Source organism: Lynx rufus, unplaced genomic scaffold (assembly GCF_022079265.1).
Source record: "Lynx rufus isolate CCGP_SWC_20201006 ecotype Redwood Valley unplaced genomic scaffold, mLynRuf1.p SCAF_2, whole genome shotgun sequence".
In the NCBI taxonomy this organism is placed as follows: domain Eukaryota; kingdom Metazoa; phylum Chordata; class Mammalia; order Carnivora; family Felidae; genus Lynx; species Lynx rufus.
The window spans coordinates 10,915,124-10,941,763 of NW_025814834.1; the positions used below are offsets into that span (position 1 = coordinate 10,915,124).

At 41.1% G+C, this 26,640-nt stretch overlaps 1 protein-coding gene across 1 annotated transcript in view; it reads left to right on the plus strand.

Annotated features, from left to right (window-relative positions):
• The window catches only part of SPHKAP (SPHK1 interactor, AKAP domain containing), a 131,669-nt gene that overhangs the window by 88,390 nt on the left and 16,639 nt on the right, over positions 1–26,640 (plus strand). The window contains exons 5-8 of the mRNA XM_047085720.1: positions 2,481–2,540; positions 4,385–4,519; positions 11,230–11,485; positions 12,580–16,348. Of these exons, the coding sequence (XP_046941676.1) occupies positions 2,481–2,540; positions 4,385–4,519; positions 11,230–11,485; positions 12,580–16,348 (4,220 nt within the window). The remainder of the gene's footprint in view (positions 1–2,480; positions 2,541–4,384; positions 4,520–11,229; positions 11,486–12,579; positions 16,349–26,640) is intronic.

Genomic DNA, 26,640 nt, shown 5'->3' on the forward strand with positions numbered 1-26,640 from the left:
ATGAGCATGCCTACAACGACTCCTATATGAAAGAACTTTTAGAGTGGTTTCCCACTGAATTTGAAAACTTGGAAAATGTATAAAATATTATCAATAAAACTTAGTGAAGTTGAAAAAAATCTACCAACAGTATTAGGTTAAGACTGAATTATGTTTCTTTTCTATCCAGGGAAAATGTTATAAAACTACCATCATATGAAGCCAGAAATGTAGATAAAAAGTATTATGGAGGTGTATTAGGCAGTAGATTAGTTAAAATATCTTTTTTTCTGGAGGTTGTCATGTTTGTGATGTTTGTTACCTCTTTTAAATTTGGTATTTGTGAATGATTTCTTCTAAATAAATGAGTATCCACTTTCACTTGTAATTTAGAATTTTTGATTTTGTTACTCTTTTTTTTAAAAAGGTCTTCAGACCTTGTATGTACATCAGGCCCTTAGAAACCTAGATCATCCTCTCCCACCAAGATCTGGAAAGATCCGTGTGCCAAGCGTAAGCAAGCAATTGGTTTATGTCTGACTTTGTTCTAGTCTCGGCCCAGCTGGCAAGTGTGAAGGGTTTCTTCCAAATGTAGGCAGAATTTTACATGACAATCCAGAATGAATAAAAAGAAAGCCCATCTTCAGAGAACAAAAGACAGTATCAGTGGGCAGAGAAGTAGTTATTATAGATGCCTTGCTTTGGTTTCTGCTTTGTCCTCTGCCACTGTGAAAGAAGAGCCTTGTGATGCCCGAGTCAAGGTCACCCACCTTTCTTCAAGGTGAATGGAAAACCGTCTAATCAATTCAGCAACTGCAGTTCTAGCTGCATGTTAGTCAACGCCCCTGAGGACTCATAGACATTGAACCAGTCTTCCAAGGGCAAAGTTCCGATTATTGCATGAGTATTTGCAAACTGCTCTAAGCCGTGCACTCCTTCCAAGCACCATCTACTATTTATGTCTCCATTTGTGCTGCCCCTACAGGAGCTCATGCCCAGAGCTAAATCCTCCCTATTTAGCCATCTTATTAACCCGAAGGAGGAGAACCTCTAAGTGAGAATGTGGATGGCGGTTCATGCCCTTTCTTCCCCCAAATGCCCATCAAGTTGTTCTTAACAAGCAGATAGTGTATCCTAGGGATATGCTGCAAGGTTATTGTGAGTTCAGAAATCCAGAAAACCTTCCATTGATGGGAAGCAAAACAGTAGTGATCTTTACAAAAATTTAGCAATGTATAACTATTGTAGTTCTTTTTTTATTTTTAATTTATTTTATATATATATATATATATAGAGAGAGAGAGAGAGAGAGAGAGAGAGCAAGCTGGAGAGAGGAGGAAAGGGAAAGAGAAAGAAAGTCTTAAGCAGGCTCCATGCTCAGTGCAGAGCCCAACACAGGGTTCTATCCCACAACCCCGGGATCATGACCTGAGCAAAAATCAAGAGTTGGGCACTTAACTGACTGAGCCCCCCCATGCGCCCCTAACTACGTAGTTCTTAAAGACTTACCCAAAGTCTTTCAATTATGTTTTCTTATTAAACCTCAAAAAGAAAAAGGATGGACTCTAGGAAATCATGACCCCGAACAACTAACTGAAATCAGAAGGGCGCGTATGCTTCCAGGAATTGACATAAGCCCAAACGTCTGACTAAATATCCAAATAATTAATTTTATCAGTTTATATGGGCAAATTAACTTGTTAAGAATAAGAAACCTTAATCACTATGTACACCTGAAACTGATAAAACATTATGTGCCAACTAAAATTCATTAATTAATTAATTTCAGAGGGAAAAAAGAATACATCTCACCTCTTTGTTCTCTAAGTTTTCTTCTCCCCATCTCCATGTGAATGCCCATAGTAGATTTTTTTCTTGTGCCGTGTTTGAGCTTTAAACTACAACCATTCTCTTACTGTTGTTCTGAATTCTTTTTTAATGTTGTCACTGTTGTTTTCATACTCTAGCCTATTCAGACACTTATTTAAGATGGCTAAAAAGAGGCAAACTATACAGCAGGATTAAATAAATCAGGTAAAACCCTGAAACAAAGAGAAATCCACTTTTCCTGCACTGTATTAAAAATGAGAAGAGAAAGGGAAGATGCGGGGAAAAAAGGGAGAAATGGAGAGAAACGTTCACTGCATTTATAAACAGAGGTTTCAAGGGGGACCAAGTCTTTTTTCTTATTTCATGAGTTTTGCTAACCCTATATAAGCCTGCAGATTTTGTTGTGACTTACATGGACTTGAATACAAAGAGACTGTCTGGTTTGTTGTGCCACGAGCGGGAAGGGGCGCTCTGTGGAATCCAGGGATTTGTGAGGAGGGCTTTAGAGGTTTGAATAGAAGCCCAAAGGTACAGCGGCCATTTCTGTATCAGATCGACTACACAAAATGCGTGGGATTCTTACAGCATTTTCCCCAAATGGATTCCTGCTTTCTTCTAAAAGAACTGCCACGGTTTTTCACTTACATGGCTGTTTTTGCCCTCTTTCTCAGGTTTGCTTTGTGAACCTGGATGTGAACAAGGATGCGTGCAGCACGGAGCACCTGCAGCAGGTAATGCTGGGAGCACGGACTCCCCGGGAGCTCATGACAAGACAGCTGACCAGACAAGACAGCACTGACCACACAGCTGACGTGACGTTTTCCATAAATGATGCTCATTTAGTTGGAGACTCTTCAGCTGGATGGTGTCATCACGGCCCATTCCCTGACCGTCTCCCTGCCACCTCCCACAGTTTGCCTTCCTTCTGCTGGTGATGCTTGCTTTCCCAAGATAACGGGGCCGCTCTCCAAACAGGCGCTTTTTCCCGCCCACGGGGCCTGATAGTGGCTTTTTCAGCCCCCGTCTTCATCCTGTCTCAAACACCCGCCTGAGATGATGTCTCCAAGGCTTTTCCCAACCTGCTGGATACCAACCAGCCCTTCTCTGTGGGTCTCAGGTCTGCTCCTTCCTGCTGCTTTGAGGAAATGCTTGGTCTCTAACCTTGGTTTCCCAGCCCTACACTCTTCTGGGGCTCGCACTTGTGCATTCTCCGGCAGCTACATATTCCAGGCTCATCTGAGGTTGTGATGATCCCGACGTGAAGCCTTGACAACGTGCAAGACGTTGAAGGACCCCTCAGTCCTTTGGAACGAGAGCTAACAAGGGGTCCTATAGGAAGAATTAATTGGTGTGAATTGATTATCCTTTCATGCCCAAAGCTGAAGATAGTTTGACCCTACTCTTTGGCATAATACGGTAGAGTAACACACTATTTGCAGCTTGACATCACAGAACAGCAGGCCTGTGATGACTGAGTTATTCCTGTAACGTTTTGGGGTTTTTTTTTTTTTACATTTATTCATTTTTGAGACACAGAAAGACAAGTGCAATCAGGGGTGGGGGCAGAGAGAGAGGGAGACACAGAATCCGAAGCAGGCTCCAGGCTGTCAGCACAGAGCCGGATGCGGGGCTCGACCTTACGAACTGCGAGATCATGACCCGAGCCGAAGTCGGAAGCTTAACCCACTGAGCCACCCAGGAGCTCTTGTTTCGTTTTGTTTTTTGTTCCCTTGCCAGTGCTGCACCTGAAGCTTCTCAAACCCAGTTGCCCATACAGCTTATCCATTACAGACTTCCGCAGAGCTTCCGACGTCATTCATCCGTGTAGTGCTGGAGGGATTAAAAAAAAGTGTACATATCATTTCATTTAGGGGACTTGTGGTGCAGAGTCAAAGAGAGAGAAGGAGGGACCAAAGCAAGTTGGCATCTTAAGGACTGTGTGTTTGAAGATTTATGTGAGTGATTCGAGACAGTCTTCTTCTACAGCTAAGGGTAGAAACCCGGCATCCACTTAGCTGCCTAAACTTGTGTGAACTCATCTTCTCTGGGCCTCAGGCTACTTACGTGCAAAAATAAAAAAAGGAGTAATGGTACCTAATCAGGGTGGGGGTGTTGTGGGGATTAAATGTACTAAAATGTAACATGTGTGCAGAGTTTAGCACAGTGCCTGGTACATAGAGCAAAATTAATGTTAGAAATTATTTTATTATTGATATTAATGATTATTGACTTTGTTAAAACAGATGATGATTAGACAACAAGTCTCTCATTCCAAGTTTTAAAGGAAAGAAAAAACCCCTACTATGCATACCTGTGGTGTGACAGTCATTATTAAATGTCTACTTTGGCATATTTAGAAGCAAAGAGTTTTTAAAGCTTTAAGTAATTTCCTATTCCAGTGTAAACCTTCAAGTTTCAGCTTCACACTTCGTCTAGTAATAATCCTAGTAGGTTAAGTAATCTATCATTGGTGCAGTTATTCAGGTATATTATTTTTGCAAGTAAGTAGTTTGGGGGTAGTGTTTTGGAGGTGAAAAAGAAATCATCTAAACTAATAAAGATTCTTCCTCTACAGAAATTGGTCAACGTTTCACCAGATCTTCCAAAACTTATCAGCTCCATGAATGTCCAGCAGCCAAAAGAAAATGAAATTGTTCTTCTAAGTGGGTTAACATCCGGAAATCTCCAGGCAGATTTTGAAGTTTCACAGGTAAGAGATGTAAACTCTTGACAAAATATTCATCAGAGATAAGTTATCTACGGTCAGCTCTTGGCACAAGTCAGTACGGACTTCAAATAGATGCCACATTTAAGCTTCCATAGCCTAGGACTCAAAACTTTCTTTGCAATCAAGAGCAGTCTTTATCTGTGTTTCTTCTAAATATGCCACTCAGAGTTTGACAGAGCTTCCCTTACCTCAACTCCTACCATTTATTATATTCTCAAGTTCATGGTGTTAAGTTGTACTTAAACTAGAGCAGACATGCTGGGAATTGACAGCTTAGCTTGGTTTTCTACAAATCCATTAGATTGTCAAAAATAGACTCATCTTGGGGCGCCTGGGTGGCTCAGTCAGTTAAGCGTCCGGCTTTTGATTTTGGCTCCGGTCACCACCTCGCAGTTGGGAGACGGAGTGCCACGTCGGGCTCCACGCTGACAGCTTGGAGCCTGCTAGAGATTCTCTCTCTTCATCTCTCTCTCTCTCTGCCCCTCCCTCACTCATGCTCTCACTGTCTCTCAAAAGAAACATTAAAAAAAAATAGATTCATCTTCTGTTTCACATATAATACGAAAATTCTAATTCATACTATATGGTCCCAGCATCCCAGCATTTCTTCTTTCTGGATGTTATTTATTTCTTAGGATATACCAAATGAGTCATGGTAATAAATACAGGATTGCAGCCCCGTGGGTGGAATGTGAGTTTCCTAGACTTAAAGAGTAAAATTCCTAGAGGAAATGAATGTTACTAAAAATAAAGCAGGAATTAAGGTGCTATTTTTCTCATTCAGTGTACTGATGCTCATTATTATTAGAGAAATCATTATAACATTCTTTACTTGAAGACAAATTTTTTAAATTATAAATTGTTCAATTTACAAATATATATATACATGCATATATATGTATATATATGTGTGTATATATATGTGTGTGTGTATATATATATATGTGTGTGTGTGTGTGTATATATATATATATATATATATGTAATGATTTCTAAAGGCACATCATATTGAAGATTGTTGATTTTTCCCAAATAAGATATGCTGATAGTGACACATAACACCACTACGGATTAAAATGGTGAACATTTGCTTTCCTCCAAATTGTTCTTTCTTGGGTTTTAGTTTTGCTGGAAAATTTTAAAATACTCTTTTATTCTTCAGTCCTTTGAAATACCAAAAAACTCGGAAACGTACCCACTATTTCTAGCATCTACCCCGGATGCTTCGTAAAAATCTGCACACAGCCTATTACAATTTGGTAATTAAGACTAGAACCAAACTTCTCCGTCTGTCTCATAATTTATATTCTTAGTGAGAAAATTAATCATCTGGAAAGAGAAAACAGAAATGGCCCTAAGTGCCTTCTCTTTATATTGAGCAAAACTATGATGACCAAAAGTAATTTCCAAAACTGAGTTTTAAAAGTATTTCTGTACCAAGCCTGTTAGGATTTCTAATTAAACATGACAGAAAATTGGCTCATGCATGAAAAGAATGTAACTAAAAAACTAGTGGGTAGATGGGGCGCCTGGGTGGCTCAGTTGGTTGAGTGTCCAGCTTCGGCTCAGGTCATGATCTCACAGTTCGTGAGTTCAAGCCCTGTGTCGGGCTCTGTGCTGACAGCTCAGAGCCTGGAACCTGCTTCAGTTGCTGTGTCTCCGTCTTTCTCTGCCCCATCCCCAGTCATGCTCTGTCTCTCTCTGTCTTAAAAATAAATAAAACATTTAAAAAGAAAAAACTAACGATAGATTATTATAGGGACTTGAACAGTGCCATCAGGACATGAATTTCCCCTTGTGACCTCTTTCCGGCTTTCTCTCTCTTTAATGTTTATCAGTCTTTTCCCATAAGAAGACCATTCCCTTTGGGTTCAAGTTGAGCAAGAGTGAATGTCCCCCCCAGGTGGCTAACAGTAAAAGTCTAATTGTGTTCTATTGGCTCTCATGTGTCATGTGCCTATCTCTCAACCACTCACTATGGCCTGAGGATTGCAGTGTTCAGATTGGCCAGGCTGGGTCACGTCATCACCTCAGAGGGTTTAGGTGAATTAACTCCATGGAAATCACTGGCATTATGGGTGAGCCAGAAAATGATGCTTCACAGGCTATGAGAAACAGAAGAAGATTGAGTGATGTTGGGTCACAAAAACAACACAGATACTAATTGGGGTTAGGGAAAGTTAAATTATCAGGACTTATTAAATGTCATCCATCAAAAGCATGCTTAAAATTCTGCATATTTGTTCCTAGGAGTCGTCAAGAATTGCCTGTGAGCTGTAACACTCTTAAATGTTTCCTACTTCCCTCTTCTAAAAGTCCTCATCACTTCCTATATATCACTTCACCCTTCTGCCATCTCCCAAAGGCCTACATCGTTTTTCAGATACCACAATCCATGTGTTTTAATAAATTAGCAATGTTGGGGCAGCATATCAATAATGAATCCCATCTTAGCCAACCATAGCCGGTACCTAATTCTTTAGGGATAGTCTCAGTTTGGCTGCCTCGCCTCAAGAAATTCAGTTACCTGTTGATTCCTAAGTAAACATGGAGATATTGGCAGAGGCAGCATGAGCTGGGTTAATGGGGGGAGTCTAAGGGCAGCCCAAGGGCAGCCCAAGGGCATAGCTGTTGTTCCCACTGACCCTGTGAAGAAGGCAATAAACAAGCTACTTAGCACCTTTGACCCTGGAAATTACAATGCCAAAGATGTTCAGTGGTGCAGATAACAAATTACCTCACTTCTCTCAACTGTAATTTCCTATTCTATAACATGGAGATTTAAAAAAAAATACCTTTTCTCCATTCTCAGAGACTAGTCACAGTGATTTTCATAAAATAACATGAAGGCACCTTGGGAAGGACTATTCAAATGCAAATTGTATTTTCTCTCCATGTCCAAAAAGTTGAAGGAAGGTGAAGTAGAAAGAAAATTTCATTTAAAGCAAAATAAGGTACCAGGGTGGAGTACTATATACACCAGGAGTAATCATCCATTCTCCTTTGGGGAAGAGAAGTGTAATATTGTTGCAAGGGATTGTGTACAGAGTGCCTTTTCTGCCTCCTGAGGAGTTTTGTTATTTTCTCACAGATGATTACGAAATGATTGTTCAATGTCTTCATCTTTCCAGCTCAGCAAATGACTCACATGCTTTTTTATATTGCTACGTTATTTTACAATTGTACAACTGGAAAAAATGTAAGAAAATATTTATCATATACTTTATTCATTCATTCAACAAATATTTACTATGCACCTGGAAAAGTGCAAAGCATAGGGGGTTAAGGATACAGTGGTAAATGAGTCGGACATCTTGCTCTCAAAGAGCAACTTACTTAGTCTGGCATTATCTCAGATGTTATTTCTTTTGGATATAATTAAATGTATATAAACACATTGCACAACTATCCATGTACCTGTGTCTCAAAAGACTAATGAATACATACCAGCCAGCGACAAATAAGAAATTGCCACAACAGGTACATTTTCCTTCCTCAGGCCATCCTTAAGAGCCTTAGGATAAGACTCTAAAAAATCTTAAAGAAAATCATCATGCCCATGGTCAAGTAAAATACTAAGTGGAAAGTACAAGTAAAAGCAATTATTTTCCTACAGAAGAAAATTTTTCTAAGATGCTTATTATGTACAATAATAAGATCTACTCCTGTGGCTGACCTTTCCATGAGATGAACACATAATTTTACTGAGCGTGTGTGCATTTGAGGAGGTCCAGGTGCAAACCACCCTTCTTTCCAAATTGCACATTTTTGGTTGATATTGGAGTTTTGCTGACTGGGCCAGGAAGTCATGAGGAGAATTGGAAAGGACACAGGAATCCAACAGATCTGGATTGCAGTGCTGGCTTTCCACTTTATATTGGTGTAGACTCGAAAGGACCAGTAAGTCTTTCTGTGCCTGATTTCTCCTCTATAAAAGAGCAAAGACATCACCAGCCTCACAGAAATATTGTTTGCATTGACGGTAACAAGATATTCAAAACACTTAATAGACTACAATAAAATTATATAATAATACCTGCCATTATTTTGCAGGTTATAGTGTTTGGTCTTCATTTCCCTAAGACTCTCGGGATGTTTATTTACTTTCAAGAAGCTTGTTAAGAAAATATGTTTTCTTTCTAGGAGTGCAATAGCCATGGAACATTGCACTTTTAATACAACTCTTTCTCTACATTTGTTTTGAGGTGTTATTTAACTGTTCATTAATATCTCTTTTGGTTCCTGCAACAATATATAAAACCTTATGTCATATGTATTTAATCTGAATGATATGAAATGGCCAATACGCAGCCATTTTTACCTACAAATAACTTCCTTTGGTTCCACTTTGTAATTATTTTTATTCATGCCTTATCCACCGGTAATATATTGTGTCCCACCTCCCTGGGGAATTATCTCATTCATGTTTGTACCTACCAGCATACCTTGCATGTAATATACACCCAAAAAGTATGTTATAAATTTCAAGTTAGTGTATTATGTCTGAATTCAGTGGAAATAAAATTAATCACGCCAGCTACTGCTAACTCTACAACAATTGTTCCTCATTATTGCGGGGGATCTCAGACCCTTTGTGACTTCTGTAAAAGCTACAGACCATTACTTCTCAAATGTTAAGGCATGTAGGAATCACCAAAAGAGTTCTGGAAAATGCAGATTCTGATTTAGTACCTCCGAGGTAGGTCCTGAGATTATACACATCTAATAAACTGCCAAACCACGCCAAGGCTGCTGGCCTACATACAACCCACACTTTGAAAAGTAAGGTCAGAGCGCACCTGGGTGGCTCAGTCAGTTAAGCGTCTGGCTCTTGATTTGGGCTCAGGTCATGATCTCACAGTTCATTGGATCAAGCCCTGCATCAGGCTCTGAACTGGCAGTGCAGACTCTGCTTGGAATTCTCTCTCCCTCTCTCTCTGCCCCTTCTCCTCTCTCTCTCTCTCTCAAAGCAAATAAACTCTAAAAAAAAATAAGGTTATGACCCCCCTTCTTTGAAAAACAGACCTAATTGCATAAGCACATAGATCAATTCCATTTCTGAGCCTCCTGGACCCCTTGGAGAATGGTTGGATTTTTCATTTTGCAATCACCTGTTCTAGAATTACTCTAATTATAATATTCAACCAAAAAGACTGAAAAATATATACTACTTTCAGAAATACAATATAGATATCGGTGTACATGTATTTCTCTGTGTGTGCACACACTTACCCCTCACACACACATATATCCACGTTCAAGAATTCCAAAATGACAAAATTAACTCTGATCCTAGAAAGCACATGATTTAAGTGATCCTTTTTGTAAGACAAACATTTGGACATAAAATGTTTCCCCCAAACATTTCAGATTCCACTGTGATATAAATTTATTTAGCTTCCTCCCGCCCACTAACTTTTGTTTCCATTAAAAGAACTTTCTGGTGACAAATTACTATAAATGAACATATTGTTCCTTTTAAAAAAACAAAAATCCTGATGCACAACGTATGTTTGCAATTTACTAGTAACCTGCGCACAAGCAATTGAAACTTTTATTCCTCTTCTAATGAACAACAATATGAGTAGTGAAAATGTGTAGTGGCGAATAGGGACATGCTCTGTAACGCTAGAAGAGAACAAAATTAACAGGTCTCACTGGGACACCATCCAATGATTTGAGCCTCCTTATCACTGTTTTCCTCACATGCTGGCCTTTTAGAGATAATTAGTGCACTTCCAATGGATTGCTTCATATCTCACTGTATCTGCCTCTTCCGATGAGCCATACACATTATAAATTCTAACTGTAGATAATGGCTAGAACATCACCAAGGCAGAAAAAGACACCGGCCTGAGAAACGGGGACTCAGTTTAACCAAGAAGGGTGCCCAAGACGGTCTTAACATTCCCCTCAGCTTGACCAGACTTCAGACAGGCTTCTTCCTGATAGGCACTGACTGCCCTTTTCTTAGAACATTCACTTTAGAAAACTCGTTATGAATTATTTCTCTGTCCCTTTGAGATGGAAATCATTTTGAAAAGTCTCATGCCTGTTTTACAACCCAGGAGTGTCCTTTTCAAAGACCGGGGGACCGTCTCTGAAATAAGATCCTCAAACAGGATAGTGTCCCTTTCTCGGTGGAAGGATGGGAGCCTAACGTTAGTAGGATCCTTCCTCCGATTTGCAAAACTACCTGCTGCCATGCAGATACAAGTACACTTACTTTTCCTTTGGATAAAGCCAGTTAGCAAGCACAGATGGCCTGCGGGCCTCCGACACCAGCTCTTAAAAACTCTATTGCCTCTTGTTTTCAGTGCAGTTGGGGTCCAACTCAGTTCTGGCCCTTCTTTTCCTGTTTTAAGAGCTCTGAAGAAAGTCTTCCTTAACCTGTTTAACTCTGCCCAGTGCAATTTTTGCTTTGACGGGAGAGAGCAAAAATATGTGATACAGCTGGTCTATTTTCCCCTAAGCCAGACTTTCTCCTAGGTACCCTGTGTTCCCAAATATCACTTGAATTTTTTTTTCAAGCAATTCGTCAATCTCAGCCCAGAAGATAGACCAAGTATTTTAAATGTCCCCCACTCTTTATAACAAGGAAGATTAGTAGAAGAAGAAAGGTCAGAAGCAATGGGGTTTTTTTTATTTTATTTTGTCTTTCAATAAATGCATCTTTTTCTCTCTACTTTCAGTGTCCTTGGCTGCCAGATATCTGCTTGGTCCAGTGTGCGAGAGGGAACAGGGCAAACAGTACCAACTGCATCATCTTTGAAATCAACAAATTTTTGATCGGTCTGGAACTGGTGCAGGAACGGCAGCTCCAGCTGGAAACAAACATCCTGAAGGTGGAAGATGACACAAACTGTTCCCTGTCTTCAATTGAAGAAGACTTTCTCACCGCATCGGAGCACCTGGAGGAGGAAACTGAGGTGGAAGAATACAGAAGTGGTGAGAAGTTCCCGAGAAAACACATGCACATCCTGAAATTAGTCACCCTGGGAAAATGAGCGCCATTCCAGGAGAGTTTCGGGCCACATCAGTTTGGCTGACACATCGCCATCATCACTTACTGAGTTTAGGGAGGGAAGGAGAGGATAAGGGAACACTAGTGAGGATGCTGACTAATGCACTCAGATCTAATGGTTGGGTGACTCCGTCTTCCTGAAGATGCCTTGGGGATGCTGAGGACATCCTCCCACCCGCCAGGAGACAAAGACTATCACGGGGAGGAAAGTTATCTGCCCGAAGACTTCCATAAAGCTACCTATTAAAGTTGAGCCCACATAAACTGGCCTGAATCCTAGCACCGCCTCTTCGAGGCTGTGAAGCCTGAGCTGATTACCTAGTCCTTTGGAGCCCCAGTTTCTTTATCCATTACTTGGGAGGACAATAGTGCCTCTAACACTGTTATAGTTACTCTATGTAGCTACATATATTTATGATACTTGCCTGTAATTATGGGAAGGACAGAAGGAAGTAACCCGGGAGAGTACTTAGCACTCATTTATTCATGGTTTTGATTGACTGATCAATACAGTCCAGTCAACAAGGTGTTCCTCTTCCCCACCCTTAGCCACCGAAGAAGGGATATCCCAGATGCTGTTGACACTCTCTGGGACAAGTCCTACCCAAACTTGAGAGCGGATGTTTGCAACAAGGCTTGCTATGGAGGTTGCTGTAGACATCCTTCCTCCTCCTTCTGTATGCACTGGGAAGCTCTAAAATGCAACTGTTTGGGGTCCTTTTCCGGTGGAGAAAGGTGACCAGCACTTGTCTCCCCACTGCCTTCTTCTCCCACTCTAGCGCTTACATTCATATCCCACATTGAGAGCCATTTTGTCGAGCGGGGTTCCATACCTAAACTCAGAAACCTTTGCAGATGCATTTGTCTTGAAGGAACACTCTAAATGTCGTTTTTGGGGGGCGGAAGGCAAGGGGGAAACTGATGCTTTAAGGCATTTTTAGAAAGTCGTTGTTATTTTGGACTCATGAGATCCTGCCATCCAAAAAGTAATAGTGGGCCCTCGTTTTGTCTTCACCAGGTTATGAAAATATAAATGCCTCCGCTCATGTTTTGGAAAGTCAAAAACCAAAGGAAGTCACTCAGGAGGAATGCAATGACAACAAGAAAAATTTGCTTTATCCTTCGGAAGACAAATGCATTAGCAGATCTCATACCACACTGATTAAAGCAGAAGGATCTCTGGAAAAAGTAGAAGGCACCATTTTACAGAGCCTCGATTCATCAGCCGAGCCATCAGAGTGGACAGGCAAAGCTGTGCAGAATGAGAAGCCAGCCAGAAATTACTATTCCTCAGAAAGTTATAAAGGGCATGTAGAAAAGTCACAGGCACCATATATTCCAGGGGATGTTCATTTCCCTGGGATGGTTAAGAAAGGTGGGCCTTCCGTGCACGGTACCCTCACTGAGCATGGCAGCAGCTTAGACCCAGGGGACCCTGAAGACGGCACAAACTCTCTTCCTCCCCACCAAGATGGAGAAGGCACCGCTGGGGAGTATGCCACAAATTTAGCAGAATCCGTGCTACAGGATGCGTTTATTCGGTTATCTCAGTCGCAGCCTACGCCACCCCAGGAATCTGCAGTCGGTGTTTCTGTAGGAAGCGCTCTGCTACCCAGTGGCTGTTCCACAAAAGGTATGGTGGTCCCGCGGTCATGGAATGAGCTCCCCAAAATCGTCATCGTTCAGAGTCCAGATGGCAGCGATGCTGCCCCTGAGGCAGGCATCTCCTCGTGGCCTGAGATGGAAGTCTGTGTTGAAACCTCAGGGGTCCTCTCTGGAGAGAACTCCGGCAGACACCCTCAGAGCGCTCTGGAAGTTGCGTTAGCTTGCGCGGCCACTGTGATTGGAACTATTTCCAGTCCACAGGCCACAGAGAGACTTAAAATGGAGCAAGAATCTTTGGTTTCACCCCGTCCACTGGGAGGCAGTGACCACCTGCAAAGTCAAATATCCCAAGTCCTCAAGGAACCTTCTGTCAGCGAATACTCCTTTCCATCTGCCTTGTGTGGCATGACCCAGGTGGCGAGCGCCATTGCTGTTTGTGGCCTCGGCGAATCGGAAGAGGCGAAGGCTCCAAGTGGCCTCTCGTGTGCAGCTGAGGCTCATGCAGAAGTCCCCCCACTCTGCGGTTTGGCGACAGGGAGCAGCATGGAGCTGGGAAGCGAGGCCATCGCACAGGTATTACTCCAGGAGGCTGCGCTGGTTTTAACAAGGCCCGACCCCCACAGCGGCATCGGAGACCTCATGGAATCGGTGAGCAGGAGAATCCTAGAAACGGCTTCAAAGCCTCAGACCCTGTGCTCAGAAAACGTCCTCAGGAATGAGCTGGCACAGACCCTCTCTAATGTTATTCTGGAGCATTCCATTGATGAAGCTCTCCAGAGAAACAGAACAGTTGATCCCAATGTTAGCAGACATTCATCTGAGACTCTTGACACCTTGATGGAAAGTACAAACCAACTGCTCTTCAGTGTGATATGCTTCACATTCAAGAAGATGAGGCATCTTGTACAGCTTGGTGAATGGCCCACTGTCCTTGCTAATGAGACCATCAGATGGAGGGAAACGGACTCAGGCTGCCAGCCACCTGACCAGGCTGCTAGTCTAGCGTGGACAAGAGCCACCGAACATTCCAGCGGCCAGCCACTTGGTGGCAATCCGCGGAGTGCCAGTCTTGTTCCCAATGATCTTCTAGATGACATTTATCTGAAGCAAGATAGGAGGGGCCCGGCAAAGCCAGGCCTCTTCAAGAATCCCACGCTGCAATCCGAATTGCCCTGTAGTCCCAGGGGGCCAGATTCTTCACCTGCTAAAACACCCCCCAAGGAAATAGATCTAAAAGGAACAGTGGGAGAAGATCTAGACAAGCCTCATCAGACACCCAGTTACAATGAGAATGAGTTCAGAGCCTCTTCAGAGAGAGAGAGGACGCTGACCGTGGGCAAGTACAGCAGAGGTTCCCAGGATGCCAAGGACAGCGTCAGTATCAACGCCCAGGAGAAGTATAATCATACCTCACGTCTGAACAGTGAGATTCAAGTTAACCTGTCTTTGTTAGGGAACGACTTCCCCCTTCCTGCTCAATCCACGCTACAGGCAAAACATGCAGACCTATACTGCATTACAGACTTTGCGGAAGAATTAGCAGAGATGATTGTCTCCATGGCAACCGAAATCGCAGCAATTTGCCTTGACAACTCCAATGGAAAACAACCCTGGTTTTGTGCATGGAAAAGAGGGAATGAGTTTCTGGTTACCCCGAACGTATCCTGCCGATCCTTGAAGAGGAAGAAGGAAAGCCAGACCAGCGGGGCCACAGTGAGGAAGCACAAACCACCACGGCTCAGCGAGATCAAGAGGAAAACGGATGAGCACCCGGAGCTTAAAGAGAAGCTGATGAACAGGGTGGTGGACGAGTCCGTGAACCTTGAGGACATCCCGGATTCGGTCAGTGTTTTTGCAGACGAAGTGGCAGCCAAGATCATGAACCTAACAGAGTTCTCCGTGGTGGACGGCGTCTGGCAAGCCCAGAGCTATCCCCGGAACCGGTTACTCAGTGGAGACAGGTGGAACCGGCTGCAGGCTTCCAGCTGTGAAAGCATTCCAGAGGAGGACTCCAACGCCAGGGCCTACGTAAATAGCCTGGGTTTCATGAGTACCCTAAGTCAGCCAGTTAGCAGGGCCAGCTCTGTCTCCAAGCAGTCCAGCTGCGAGAGCATCACTGAGGAGTTTTCCAGGTTCATGGTGAACCAGATGGAAAATGAAGGAAGAGGGTTTGAGTTATTGCTGGATTACTACGCAGGCAAGAATGCCAGCAGCATCCTGAACTCAGCCGTGCAACAGGCGTGCCGTAAAAATGAGCACCTCAGCGTGAGGCCAAGCTGTCCCTCTAAGCAGTCCAGCACCGAGAGCATAACAGAGGAATTCTACAGGTACATGCTGAGGGACATCGAAAGAGAAAACAAGGACAGCACGTCCTCCAGACGAAGCAGCCAGGATTGGACAGCTGGCCTACTGTCACCTTCTCTGCGATCCCCCTTGTGTTCCAGACAGTCATCCATGCCAGATAGCAGACCCCTGGGTGCCAGGCTGACGGTGAACACGCCCATCAAAGCCAGCTCCTTAGATGGCTTTACTCAAAACAGCCAGCAAGATTTCCTAAGTGTACATCCGGTCAGTAGCACTTCCTCGTCCGGTCTCTGCAAATCTGACTCTTGCTTGTATCGGAGAGGTGGAACCGACCAGATCACCAACATGTTAATTCACGAGACGTGGGCAAACTCCATCAAGGCCCTCATGCGAAAGAACAAAATTATAGCGGATGATGCTGAGGCAGCTGTGCCTGTTCCTGGTGGCTCTCCCAGGCAAACGGAGGGATGTGCAAACAGATCGTCTTCAAGCGGGGCACAAAGTGGGCCCACTCTTCTGGCGCAGGAGTCCATCGATAACCCGAGGAAAGACTCCATTACCGAAAGCAAGCATCCCCCAGTGTCAGCTCAGAGCAAAGCTTTTCCTCTTACAAACCACAACGGTTTAGATTCTAAAAAGGAAACGTCTTCGTGCCATGGGTCTGTCCCTGTAAGCCACAGCAGGTGGTCCCTGTGCGCCAGGGATGTACCTTTAATTCAAATTGAAACAGATCAGAGAGAAGAGTGTGTTGGAGAACCTGAACACTTCTCTTCCAAAAGCAGCCCCCTAGAGGAAGCAGAGGAGCATTTGAAAGATGGAAAAGTCCCCCATGTGGCGAGGGATGGAGACACTGCCGAGAGTGCCTGCCAAAACCCCAGGTGAGTGAATGACCTCTTAGACTAGATAGGGTGCACGGACTGGACTTTGCATCTCCCTTAGTATTTAGTCTAAATCGGAGGGACTTTATTGATGCAGGAACTGAATTCTGAGACAAGAAGTGACCTCTCTGGGTTAATATGCACTTGTAATAGAAATTTGGAAGTAATTAAAAAATTTTTTAATGTTTGTTTAGTTTTGAGAGAGAGAGAGAGAGAGACTCTGAGTGGGCGAGGAGCAGAGAGGGAGACACAGAATTGGAAGCAGGCTCCAGGCTCTGAGCTGTCAGCACAGAGCCTGACACGGGGCTTAAACTGACCAGCTGTGAGATCGTGACCTGAGCCGAAGTCGGACGCTTAACCGACTGAGCCACGCAGGTGACCCTGGAAGTAATTTTTTTAAAACTTCAAAAACAAATTGAATTCATCTATATAATAGGAGAATGAAAGTTTCGTTTTCCACATCAAAATTAATCTCCCATACTGTTACCTTTTAAAATTCGGTCATAAAAATTTTCAAACGAGAAAGAAAGTTATGTCAACTTATCCACTTGAAAAAAGTTAAATTTAAATACGTTTTAATATTAGAATCTGACATTAAACATTTTGGTGTCATTTTTCTCTACCGTCTCTCCTTTCAAGTTTCTCTATTTTGTTTTGTTCTAAAGATCTTTGCAAGGACACCTTGTCCCACAAATACTGGACCTTTAGATGCATAGTATAATCATGGCAGTTTAAGTGCAAGGCAACATTGGAGTTTTGTTATTTCAGTAGTTCTTTTCTAGAAGATTGTAATGTAAGTGGCAATGCATTTTGAATTTGAGACAAAGGAATTCTTTCTTTCCAAGTGCTTAAGGAAGAGTCAATCCTCTTACAATTCCCAGTTTTTGTAGAAAATTCATAACTATTCTTGAATATGGGACCATTGTATCATTTAAACAAACTATTATTGAAGTTTAGTTGACCTACAATATTATATTAATTTCAGGTGTGCAACACAGTTCAGCTACACATTACTCAGTGTTCGCCACAAGTGTGGTCACCCTCTGTCACCATACGTCACAATTACACTATTATTGACAATAATCCCTATGCTGTAGTTTTCATCTCCATGACTTATGTATTTAATACCGTTGCTTCATTTTAAAATGTTTTTCTGTCTCTAAAGTTAAATAAGACAGAAAAAAAAACAAATTAAGCTGAGTAGCCTTGGAAAACGTAAGTTAGAGAAATAGCCTACGTCTTTTCAGAGACCTATGCCTATTGTACAAAGAGCCTAGTATTTTTAAATGTTTAGGTGCAAGGTGAACAAGTTGAACACAGCTTTCATCAAATTTCAGCTGCTCTGGGAAATCTCTAATACTTTCCCCCGACCAGGGAAGCAGAAGGGATCCGTCCTCAGGTGCCGGGACTCCCTATGATTATGGCATCATTACAAGGTGTAGGTGATGGTGGTCAAGGTGCACCTATTTCCTTCTTAGCCTCTTAGTGCTGAGAACTTAACTTTCCGATTGAATAAAATCCTAGGAGAATTCAAGAGAAGGAAAGCATGAAAACCCACAAGCAAAAGAGTGTAATGAAATACAGACCAAGCAGACCAAAACAAGTTCATATATATCAGTAATTCTCCAGCTCTAGACAATACTTACCAAAGTCTTATAGGAGTACCCTACCTCACTTTAGATCAAAGAGTTGAAGAAACAAAAGGGCCAATGTGTAATTCTTTAGAATTCCCTTAAGGTGAGATATACGAACATGGAAAAGTCTTATTTTAGATTCCACGTGTCTGACTTTGAATCTTCTTTGCCATCGTCATAAACCCGCTGCGATTTTTAGCTGAAGAAAGTTACCTAGTGAGGAAATATTTGTGAACTAGTAGTTCCACAAGATGCATGGTTTCAGGCTCAAACCAAATAGTGATTGTCAATGAAGTTAAGTAACATTCATTATACGTTGTTGAGTGAAAGGTCACTAACCTTAAGCTTAAAAGAGGTACAACCTGGGGACTTTCAAACTATTTGGGAAATATGTATGAATAAGGCCTCCAACTGATTTAGGTTTGGATTCCATATAATGACTCAAGCACATATTCTCTCAACTCATGCTATGGATTTCTGATTTGGTTTTCCAAGAACAAAAGAAACGAAAATGTAGAGCCATCATCCTTAGAAAGTCAGGAGCTGAATCTGCTTCCAAAACATAAGAACGTTGAATATATTTTTCTTTGTGAAGCAATATGAAGAATTGTTATAGAACATGAACTCTACTGACTAACCTGGTAACAGTGTCACTTTGAGCAAGTTCCCTAATCTCTCTACGGCAGTTTAGGTGAGTAAGCTATAGGAATAAAGCTCTTAACTCAGTGCCTAACCCATTAGAAGTACTCAATAAACGTTCCCTTTATGGTTGTTGTTGTTCAGGGTTAGGGTGTATGATTGCCTTTATTTCAAGAGATTTTTTTTCACACGAGAAACCTGTTGTGAACAGTGTGAACTTTTTGTTAAAGCGGAATTACTATGATTTACAAGGGGGGAAATTCATTCTATTTGGATCACATTTTCTAAGCTCAGGGTTGTTATTAGGGGATTTGATATGTCAAAATAGAGAACTGAACTCCCTGTGAAAGAGTTCCTACCTACACACAGAGGGAAGGACGTGACACAACACTTGATTCTGTCTGGTCATGGCGAGGTGTCATGTCCTAAAAATGTTTTTAGGCTACTTTCTGAAGGACATTTTCATAACTCTGCTAAAAATGTTACAAAGGCTCAACACACTGAAATGAAATTCACTTTCTTACTTTTTTATTTGAAAAACAGAGTAACAGTTTCGGAATTCATTATGGAAGCCATGTCCAAATGAAAATACTTGTTGGGTTTGAAGCTGCCACATTTGTCCAGATACCTGAATAGTCCCTCAGTCATAAATAAAGTAAATAATTTAGGACAGCCCGGTTCTTGATTTCTGGGAAAATGGTATCGTACTGGTGGGCAGCGATGTCTTCTTAATTCAGCTGCCCCCTCTGAGGTTATTGAAGAGCAATGATCTAACTTTTCAATAATTTGGGATCACAAGGCAGAAACACCAAGCTAAGAATCCCGAGCCTTCACATGCTGCCTTCGTTGGCATAATCTGATGTTTTCAGGAATATATTTTGTGTTGTGTTTTTATTTACATAGGCTTCAAGAAAACAGTTATTCATCCACCAAGCATGTACATGCACATTCTGTGGCACACGCTGCCCTTGGGGCAAAACACACAGTAGAAAGTAGAGATTTAGTACCTGCTGTCATGGGTCCTACACACCAGTGGGAGAGACAGAAAACATGCATGGAAAGAACCCTTTGGCAAAAGATCATTACGGCGTGTTATGAGAGAAAAATAAAGAGAGTAATGTGGCGGAGAGCAACTGGTTGGGCGAAGTGGTTACTTAAGATAGAATGTGGGCATTTGGATGAGACCTAGGGGAAGACAGAGCCAACCATGCGAAGAATTGAAGGGGAAGATGTGCATTTGCATTTGAAGCAGCACTGGTGTTCTAGGTAGTCTAAAAAAAATCCTCCCACAGACCACCTTAAAGTCCTAGATTAAATATGATAAATATCCTTTTGAATACAGGGCTGACCTTAACAGTGTTACCAATAATGATGACAATCTCAGAGGCAGAAAATGAAAGGATTTGGAAACAAAAGTCATAGACTAAAGTTAGGTCTGTACTTGCTCTTACTAGTCTCCCTAATCTACCAGTTCATTTCCTAAAAGCTAGAGAAAGTCAGGAAATAATACTGTGGGTCCATGAATGATGAAGACTTAGAAATGACACCAACCTCCATATCCTGAAGGGTTATGTCCTCAGAAAAAAAAGTACTAACTTAGGAAAAAAGTTCACTCACCAGAAAAGGAGTAAAGAAGAAGATGTATCTTTTAGGGTTAGGGCTCTAGGTAGAAAGGGGAAAATCCCCTAAGTATGTATAACCACACCTTCCCTAATGCATATTTGAGGTTCTAACTTACACTATCTCTGGTTCAGAAAACCCTAAGTTGCAAATGGCAAGATTTCATTCTTTTTCATTGCAGAGTAATACTCCATATATATATATATATATACACCACATCTTCTTTCTCCATTCATCCATCGATGGACATTTGGGCTCTTTGCATACTTTGCTATTGTTGATAGTGCTGCTATAAACATGGGGGCGCAGGTGTCCCTTCGAAACAGCACACCTGTATCCCTCGGATAAATGCCTAGTAGTGCAATTGCTGGGTCATAGGGTAGTTGTATTTTTAGTTTTTTGAGGAACCTCCATACTGTTTTCCAGAGTGGCTGCACCAGTTTGCATTCCCACCAATAATGCAAAAGAGATCCTCTTTCTCCGCATCCTCCCAAACATAAGGGAAAGGAAACACAAATAATATAAAAACAGGGAGGGGGACAAAACAGAAGAGACTCATAAATATGGAGAACAAACTGAGGGTTACGGGAGGGGTTGTGGGAGGGGGGATGGGATAAATGGGTAAGGGGCACTAAGGAATCTATTCCTGAAATCATTGTTGCACTATATGCTAACTAATTTGGATGTAAATTTAAAAAAATAAAAAATAAAATTTAAATAAATAAATATGATATAGCAAACTTCTAGAAAGAAAGAAAGAAAGAAAGAAAAGAAAACCCTAAGTTGGTAAATTACCTTAAAGCAATCTCAGGTTAATAACATGATGAGACCTTGGTGGAAGAAACAATAAATCTCTGGGTATTTTAACCCAAGTCTCAAAGGACTTCAATAGATAAAGCCCCATTAAATAAGCATTCAAAAACTCAGATTACAAGATACACAAGGAATCAAAGCACCATAAACAAGACCTAGTACAAACATCAAATAGTAGCATTAACCCTAATAAGGATTTCAGATATTAGAATTATTAGATACAGACTATAAAATAAATATACCTTAAATATTTAAAGAGGTATATAAACCAAGAGCAAGCATAAACTACATTTAAAATAGATGAAGTAGACTTGAAAATTAGTCAAATACTAAAGGAAGACAGATATAATTACTGAAATTATAGCCTCTGTTATGAAAAATAATTACTTAAAAAATAAGGTCATTGGAATAAAGACTTCAATGGCATACTTGCAGAGAGAACTACAGTAAAAAGTAAGTGTGAGGGGCGCCTGGGTGGCGCAGTCGGTTAAGCGTCCGACTTCAGCCAGGTCACTATCTCACGGTCCTTGAGTTCGAGCCCCGCGTCGGGCTCTGGGCTGATGGCTCAGAGCCTGGAGCCTGTTTCTGATTCTGTGTCTCCCTCTCTCTCTGCCCCTCCCCCATTCATGCTCTGTCTCTCTCTGTCCCAAAAATAAATAAACATTGAAAAAAAATTAAAAAAAAAAAAAGTAAGTGTGAAACAACTTTCGTTTCCACCCACAATGGAGTAACTAAAGCTAAATTTACCCTGCTTCTGTAAACAACTAGAAAAATGGGCAAAATATATGAAACAACTGTTGCTAGACATTGTACAATCAACAGCACTTTGAAAGTAGGGAAGGAAACATTGTGACCCCAGTAATTGCCCCAAATTTCTGCCTAGATTCCCTTTTTAGGCAACAGTGCAAAGAGGACAGCCTGAACAGAGCTCAGAAGGCACTCTCGGTTAAGGAGTCAGAGATTAGAGGATGCCACACAGAGAAAGAACTCCAGAAGTCTGTAGAGGGATCCCCTTGAGCCTGTTGCTGAATGGTAAACCCTGCATGTATATGTGAAACCCATGAAGCCAAAGACCTGTGAGCTGAAGAATCCCACAAGTTCACATGGGACTTGGAGAAGTTTATTTCCAACCAGCGGAGTAGAGAACCCATGTTAAACACATGCAGCATTTAGCAGAGACCCCCAAAAGTATCACGCTATAGAATTAAGGCTAACTTACCCCTAAAAAATAAAAGCTAATTTAAACTTGTTCTAATAAAACTTGTAACTCAACATTGAAAAGATCAAACTGAACTAAAACTAGTTTAACCTAGAATGGGTCTAATGCCCTTCAGAGAAATACAACAAAATCCAGCACTCAACAGCATAAATTTACAGCATAATATCCAATTTTTAAAAAATGTTTCACATACAAAGCAGAAATATGTCACCCATAACCCATAGGATAATCAGTCAACATGAATATATCCAGGAACTACAGAGGTAACAGGATTAACTTTAAATAGCTATTACAAACATGCTCCAATATTTAAAGGTACACGTGAATCTATAATTGGGTGAAAATTATAAATTCACAAATCAAGAAGTACAGTGAATCTTAAGCAGGATAAACAAAAACCCACATCAAGCACATCATGACCAAATTATTAGAAACCAACGACAAAGAAATAGTCCTAAAAGTAGCTCAGAGGGAAAAACAACTTACATACTGAGGAACACAAAAACTGCAGGTTCCTCATCAGAAAAAAAGGAAATCTAAAAGATGAAGAATGACATCTTTCCTGTGCAGAAGGAAAAAAAACTGCCACCTTAGTGTTCTTCACCTCACAAAAAATAAAGGCTATCCATGGATAAGAAGACTCAATATTGTCAAGATATCAGTTCTTCCTAACTTGATTTATAAATTTAATGTAACCCCATTCAGAATCCCAGCTCATCATTTTGTGGATATCAACAAAATGATTCCAAAGTACATACAGACAGGCAAAATACCCAGAACAGTCAAGACAATATTTAAGAAGAACAAAGTCAGGCTGCCATCACCTGGCTTCAAGACTTACTATGAAGCTGCGGTTATCAACACATTGTAACATTGGCAAGAGAATAAACAAATGGATCGATGGAACAGAATAGAAATGCCAGAAACAGATACATACAAATATAGTTAACTGATTTTTGGTAAAGGATCAAAGGCAAAACAGTGGGAAAAGTGGAGTCTTTTCAACTCAATACTCACTTGCCAAAAAAGAGTCTAGAGGGGTGCCTGGGTGGCGCAGTCGGTTAAGCGTCTGACTTCAGCCAGGTCACGATCTCGCGGTCCAGGAGTTCGAGCCCCGCGTCAGGCTCTGGGCTGATGGCTCAGAGCCTGGAGCCTGTTTCCGATTCTGTGTCTCCCTCTCTCTCTGCCCCTCCCCCGTTCATGCTCTGTCTCTCTCTGTCCGAAAAATAAATAAACGTTGAAAAAAAAAATTAAAAAAAAAAAAAGAGTCTAGAAACAAAACTTACACCCTTCACAAAAATTAACCCAAAATGTACCATGGATCTAAATGTAAAATTTAATAAAACTATGAAACTCTGAGACGATGACATAGGAGAACATTTAGGTGGCTTTGGGTTTGGCAACAACTTTTTGGATAGAATATCAAAGACGTGATTCATGAAAAAACTAAGTGATAAACTGGACTTCATTAAAATTAAAAACTTTGGCTGTGTGAAAGGTGCTTGTCAAGAGGACCAGAAGACAAGCTGAACACTGCGATAAACTATTCCCAAAGACATACCTGATAAAGGACTGTTATCCAAAATATATAAAACTCAATAATAAGAAAGCAAATGACTCGATTTTGAAAGTGGCCAAAAGACTTCAACAGACGCCTTATCTAAGAAGACATACAGAAGGCAAATAGGCATATGAAAAGATGCTTAATATCATATGTTATTAGGCAAATGTCAAATGAAAACAACCAATGTGTTGTTTGTGTCTCAAGCAACACAAAATGCTGAGAAAGATGTAGAACAACAAGACTTCGTATTTATTTCTGGTAGGAATGCAAAAATGGCACAACGACTTTCAAAGACACTTTGGGAGCTTCTTACAAAAATGAGTATACACTTACCATATGATCCCACAGTCACGCCCCTTGGTATTCACCAAAAGGAGTTGAAAATTTATGTCTACACAAACACCCGCACATAAGATTTTACAGCAGCTTTACTTATAATTGACAAAACTTGGAAACAACCAAGATTTCCTTTAGCAGATTAATGGATCAATAAGTTCTGGTACATCCAGACAATGGAAGGTTTATTCGGCACAAAAAATAAATGAGCTATGAAGCCATGAGAAAACATGGAGGAAACTTAAATGCATATTAAGTGAAAGAAGCCAATCTAAAAGGCTACGTACTGTATGATTCCAACCCTCCGACATTCTGGGAAAAGGCAGTAAAAAGCTCAGTGGTTGCCAGATGTTAGGAGGGAAGAAGGGATGACAAGATGGAATCCAGAGGGTTTTTAGAACAATAAAACCATTCTGTGTGATACTATAACAGTGGATACATGTCATTATACATTTGTCCAAACCCATAAAGTGTACAACACGGAAGTGAACCCATGTAAGCTATGGATTTGGGGTGATAATGATGCGTCAATATAGGGTCACTGATCGTAACAAATGTATCATTCTGGTGCAAGATGTTGATAGTGGAGAAAGCTGTAGTGTGCAGGGGCTGGGCACATGGGAACTCTCTGTTCTCTCCACTTAGTTTTACTGTGAACCCAAAGCTTCTCTGAAAAAATAAAGCCTTTTTTTTTTTTAGAATAAGGGCTAAAGAGTAACTTTTTATGCAAGCAAAATCTTAGAGAACATGTGCTAGGAGATCTATACAAAAGGAAATGCTAATGGGAGTCATTAGGCTAAAGAAAAACGATACTGATGGAAACTTGGACTACACAACTATGAAGTAGGTAGGTAAATATAAAACACCTTTTCTACTTTAAAGTTTCTTTAAAATATAATTACTTACAATGAAAAAATATATTTTATGACACGTAGAACTAAAATATATGTCGGTTATGACACAAAGGGTGGGAGGGGGAAATGGAAATATACTTCCCTAAGAATCTTCCGTTCTGTGTGACTTTGTGTAATGTAATCTGAAGTTGGACTGTGATAAATTGGATGGATACTGTAAACCTTGGAATAACTACTAAAAACATAAAACAAAGAGCTATGTTAATAAACCAATAGTGGAGATAAAATGGAATGCTAAAAAGTGTTCAGTTAATCCCAGAGAAATGCAGGAGAAGAGGAGAACAGAAACAAAGTACAGATGAGAGTAATAGAAAACAATGATCAAGATGATATATTTAAACCTAGTCAGGGGCACCTGGGTGGCTCGGTCGGTTGAGTGTCCGACTTTGGCTCAGGTCACGGTCTCGCAGTTTGTGAGTTCAAGCCCCGCGTCGGGCTCTGTGCTGACAGCTCAGAGCCTGGAGCCTGCTTCAGATTCTCTGTCTCCCTCTCTCTCTGTCTCTCCCCCCACTCACACTCTATTTCTCTCTGTCTCTCAAAAATGAATAAACGTTAAAAAAATAAAATAAACCCAGTCATATTGATAATTGCATTAATTCTCAATGGTCTAAATACTTCCATTAAAAAGACATTTCCTGGGGCGCCTGGGTGGCGCAGTCGGTTAAGCGTCCGACTTCAGCCAGGTCACGATCTCGCGGTCCGTGAGTTCGAGCCCCGCGTCGGGCTCTGGGCTGATGGCTCGGAGCCCGGAGCCTGTTTCCAATTCTGTGTCTCCCTCTCTCTCTGCCCCTCCCCTGTTCATGCTCTGTCTCTCTCTGTCCCAAAAATAAAAAATAAAAAACGTAAAAAAAAAAAAAAAGACATTTCCTCAGACTGAATATAAAAGTGAAACCCTACTATAACTGTCTGTAAGAAATGTATTTCAAACATAAAGACATAAATAGGTAATAAGTAAAAGAATGGGAAAAGAAATATAAGAAATATGAAGTAGGCATATTAATAGCAGACTGGGTAGACTTCAGGACAAGAAATTTTATCAGGGATAAAGAGGGATATTTTATAATGATAGAGAGTCCAATCCATCAAGAAGATGGTAATTATAAATATGTAATCACCTAAATAACAAAAATGCAAACTACATGAAACAAAATCTGATAGAGCTGGAGGGTGAAATAGACAAATCTAGAATCAGGATTGGAAATCTCACACCCTTCTCTCAGGAACTGATACAATAGTAGACATAAAATCGATAACGATATACAAGATTTGAGCAACCTTCTCTATCAAGTTGACCTAATTAACACTAATTAAACACTCCAACAACAGCAGAATACACTTTTTGTTTTTTAATTTACATCCAAATGAGTTAGCATGTAGTGCAACAATGATTTCAGGAGTAGATTCCTTAATGCCCCTTACCCATTTATCCCATCCCCCCTCCCACAACTCCTCCAGGAACCCTCTGTTTGTTCTCCATATTTAAGAGTCTCTTCTGTTTTGTCCCCCTCCCTGTTTTTATATTATTTTTGCTTCCCTTCCCTTATGTTCATCTG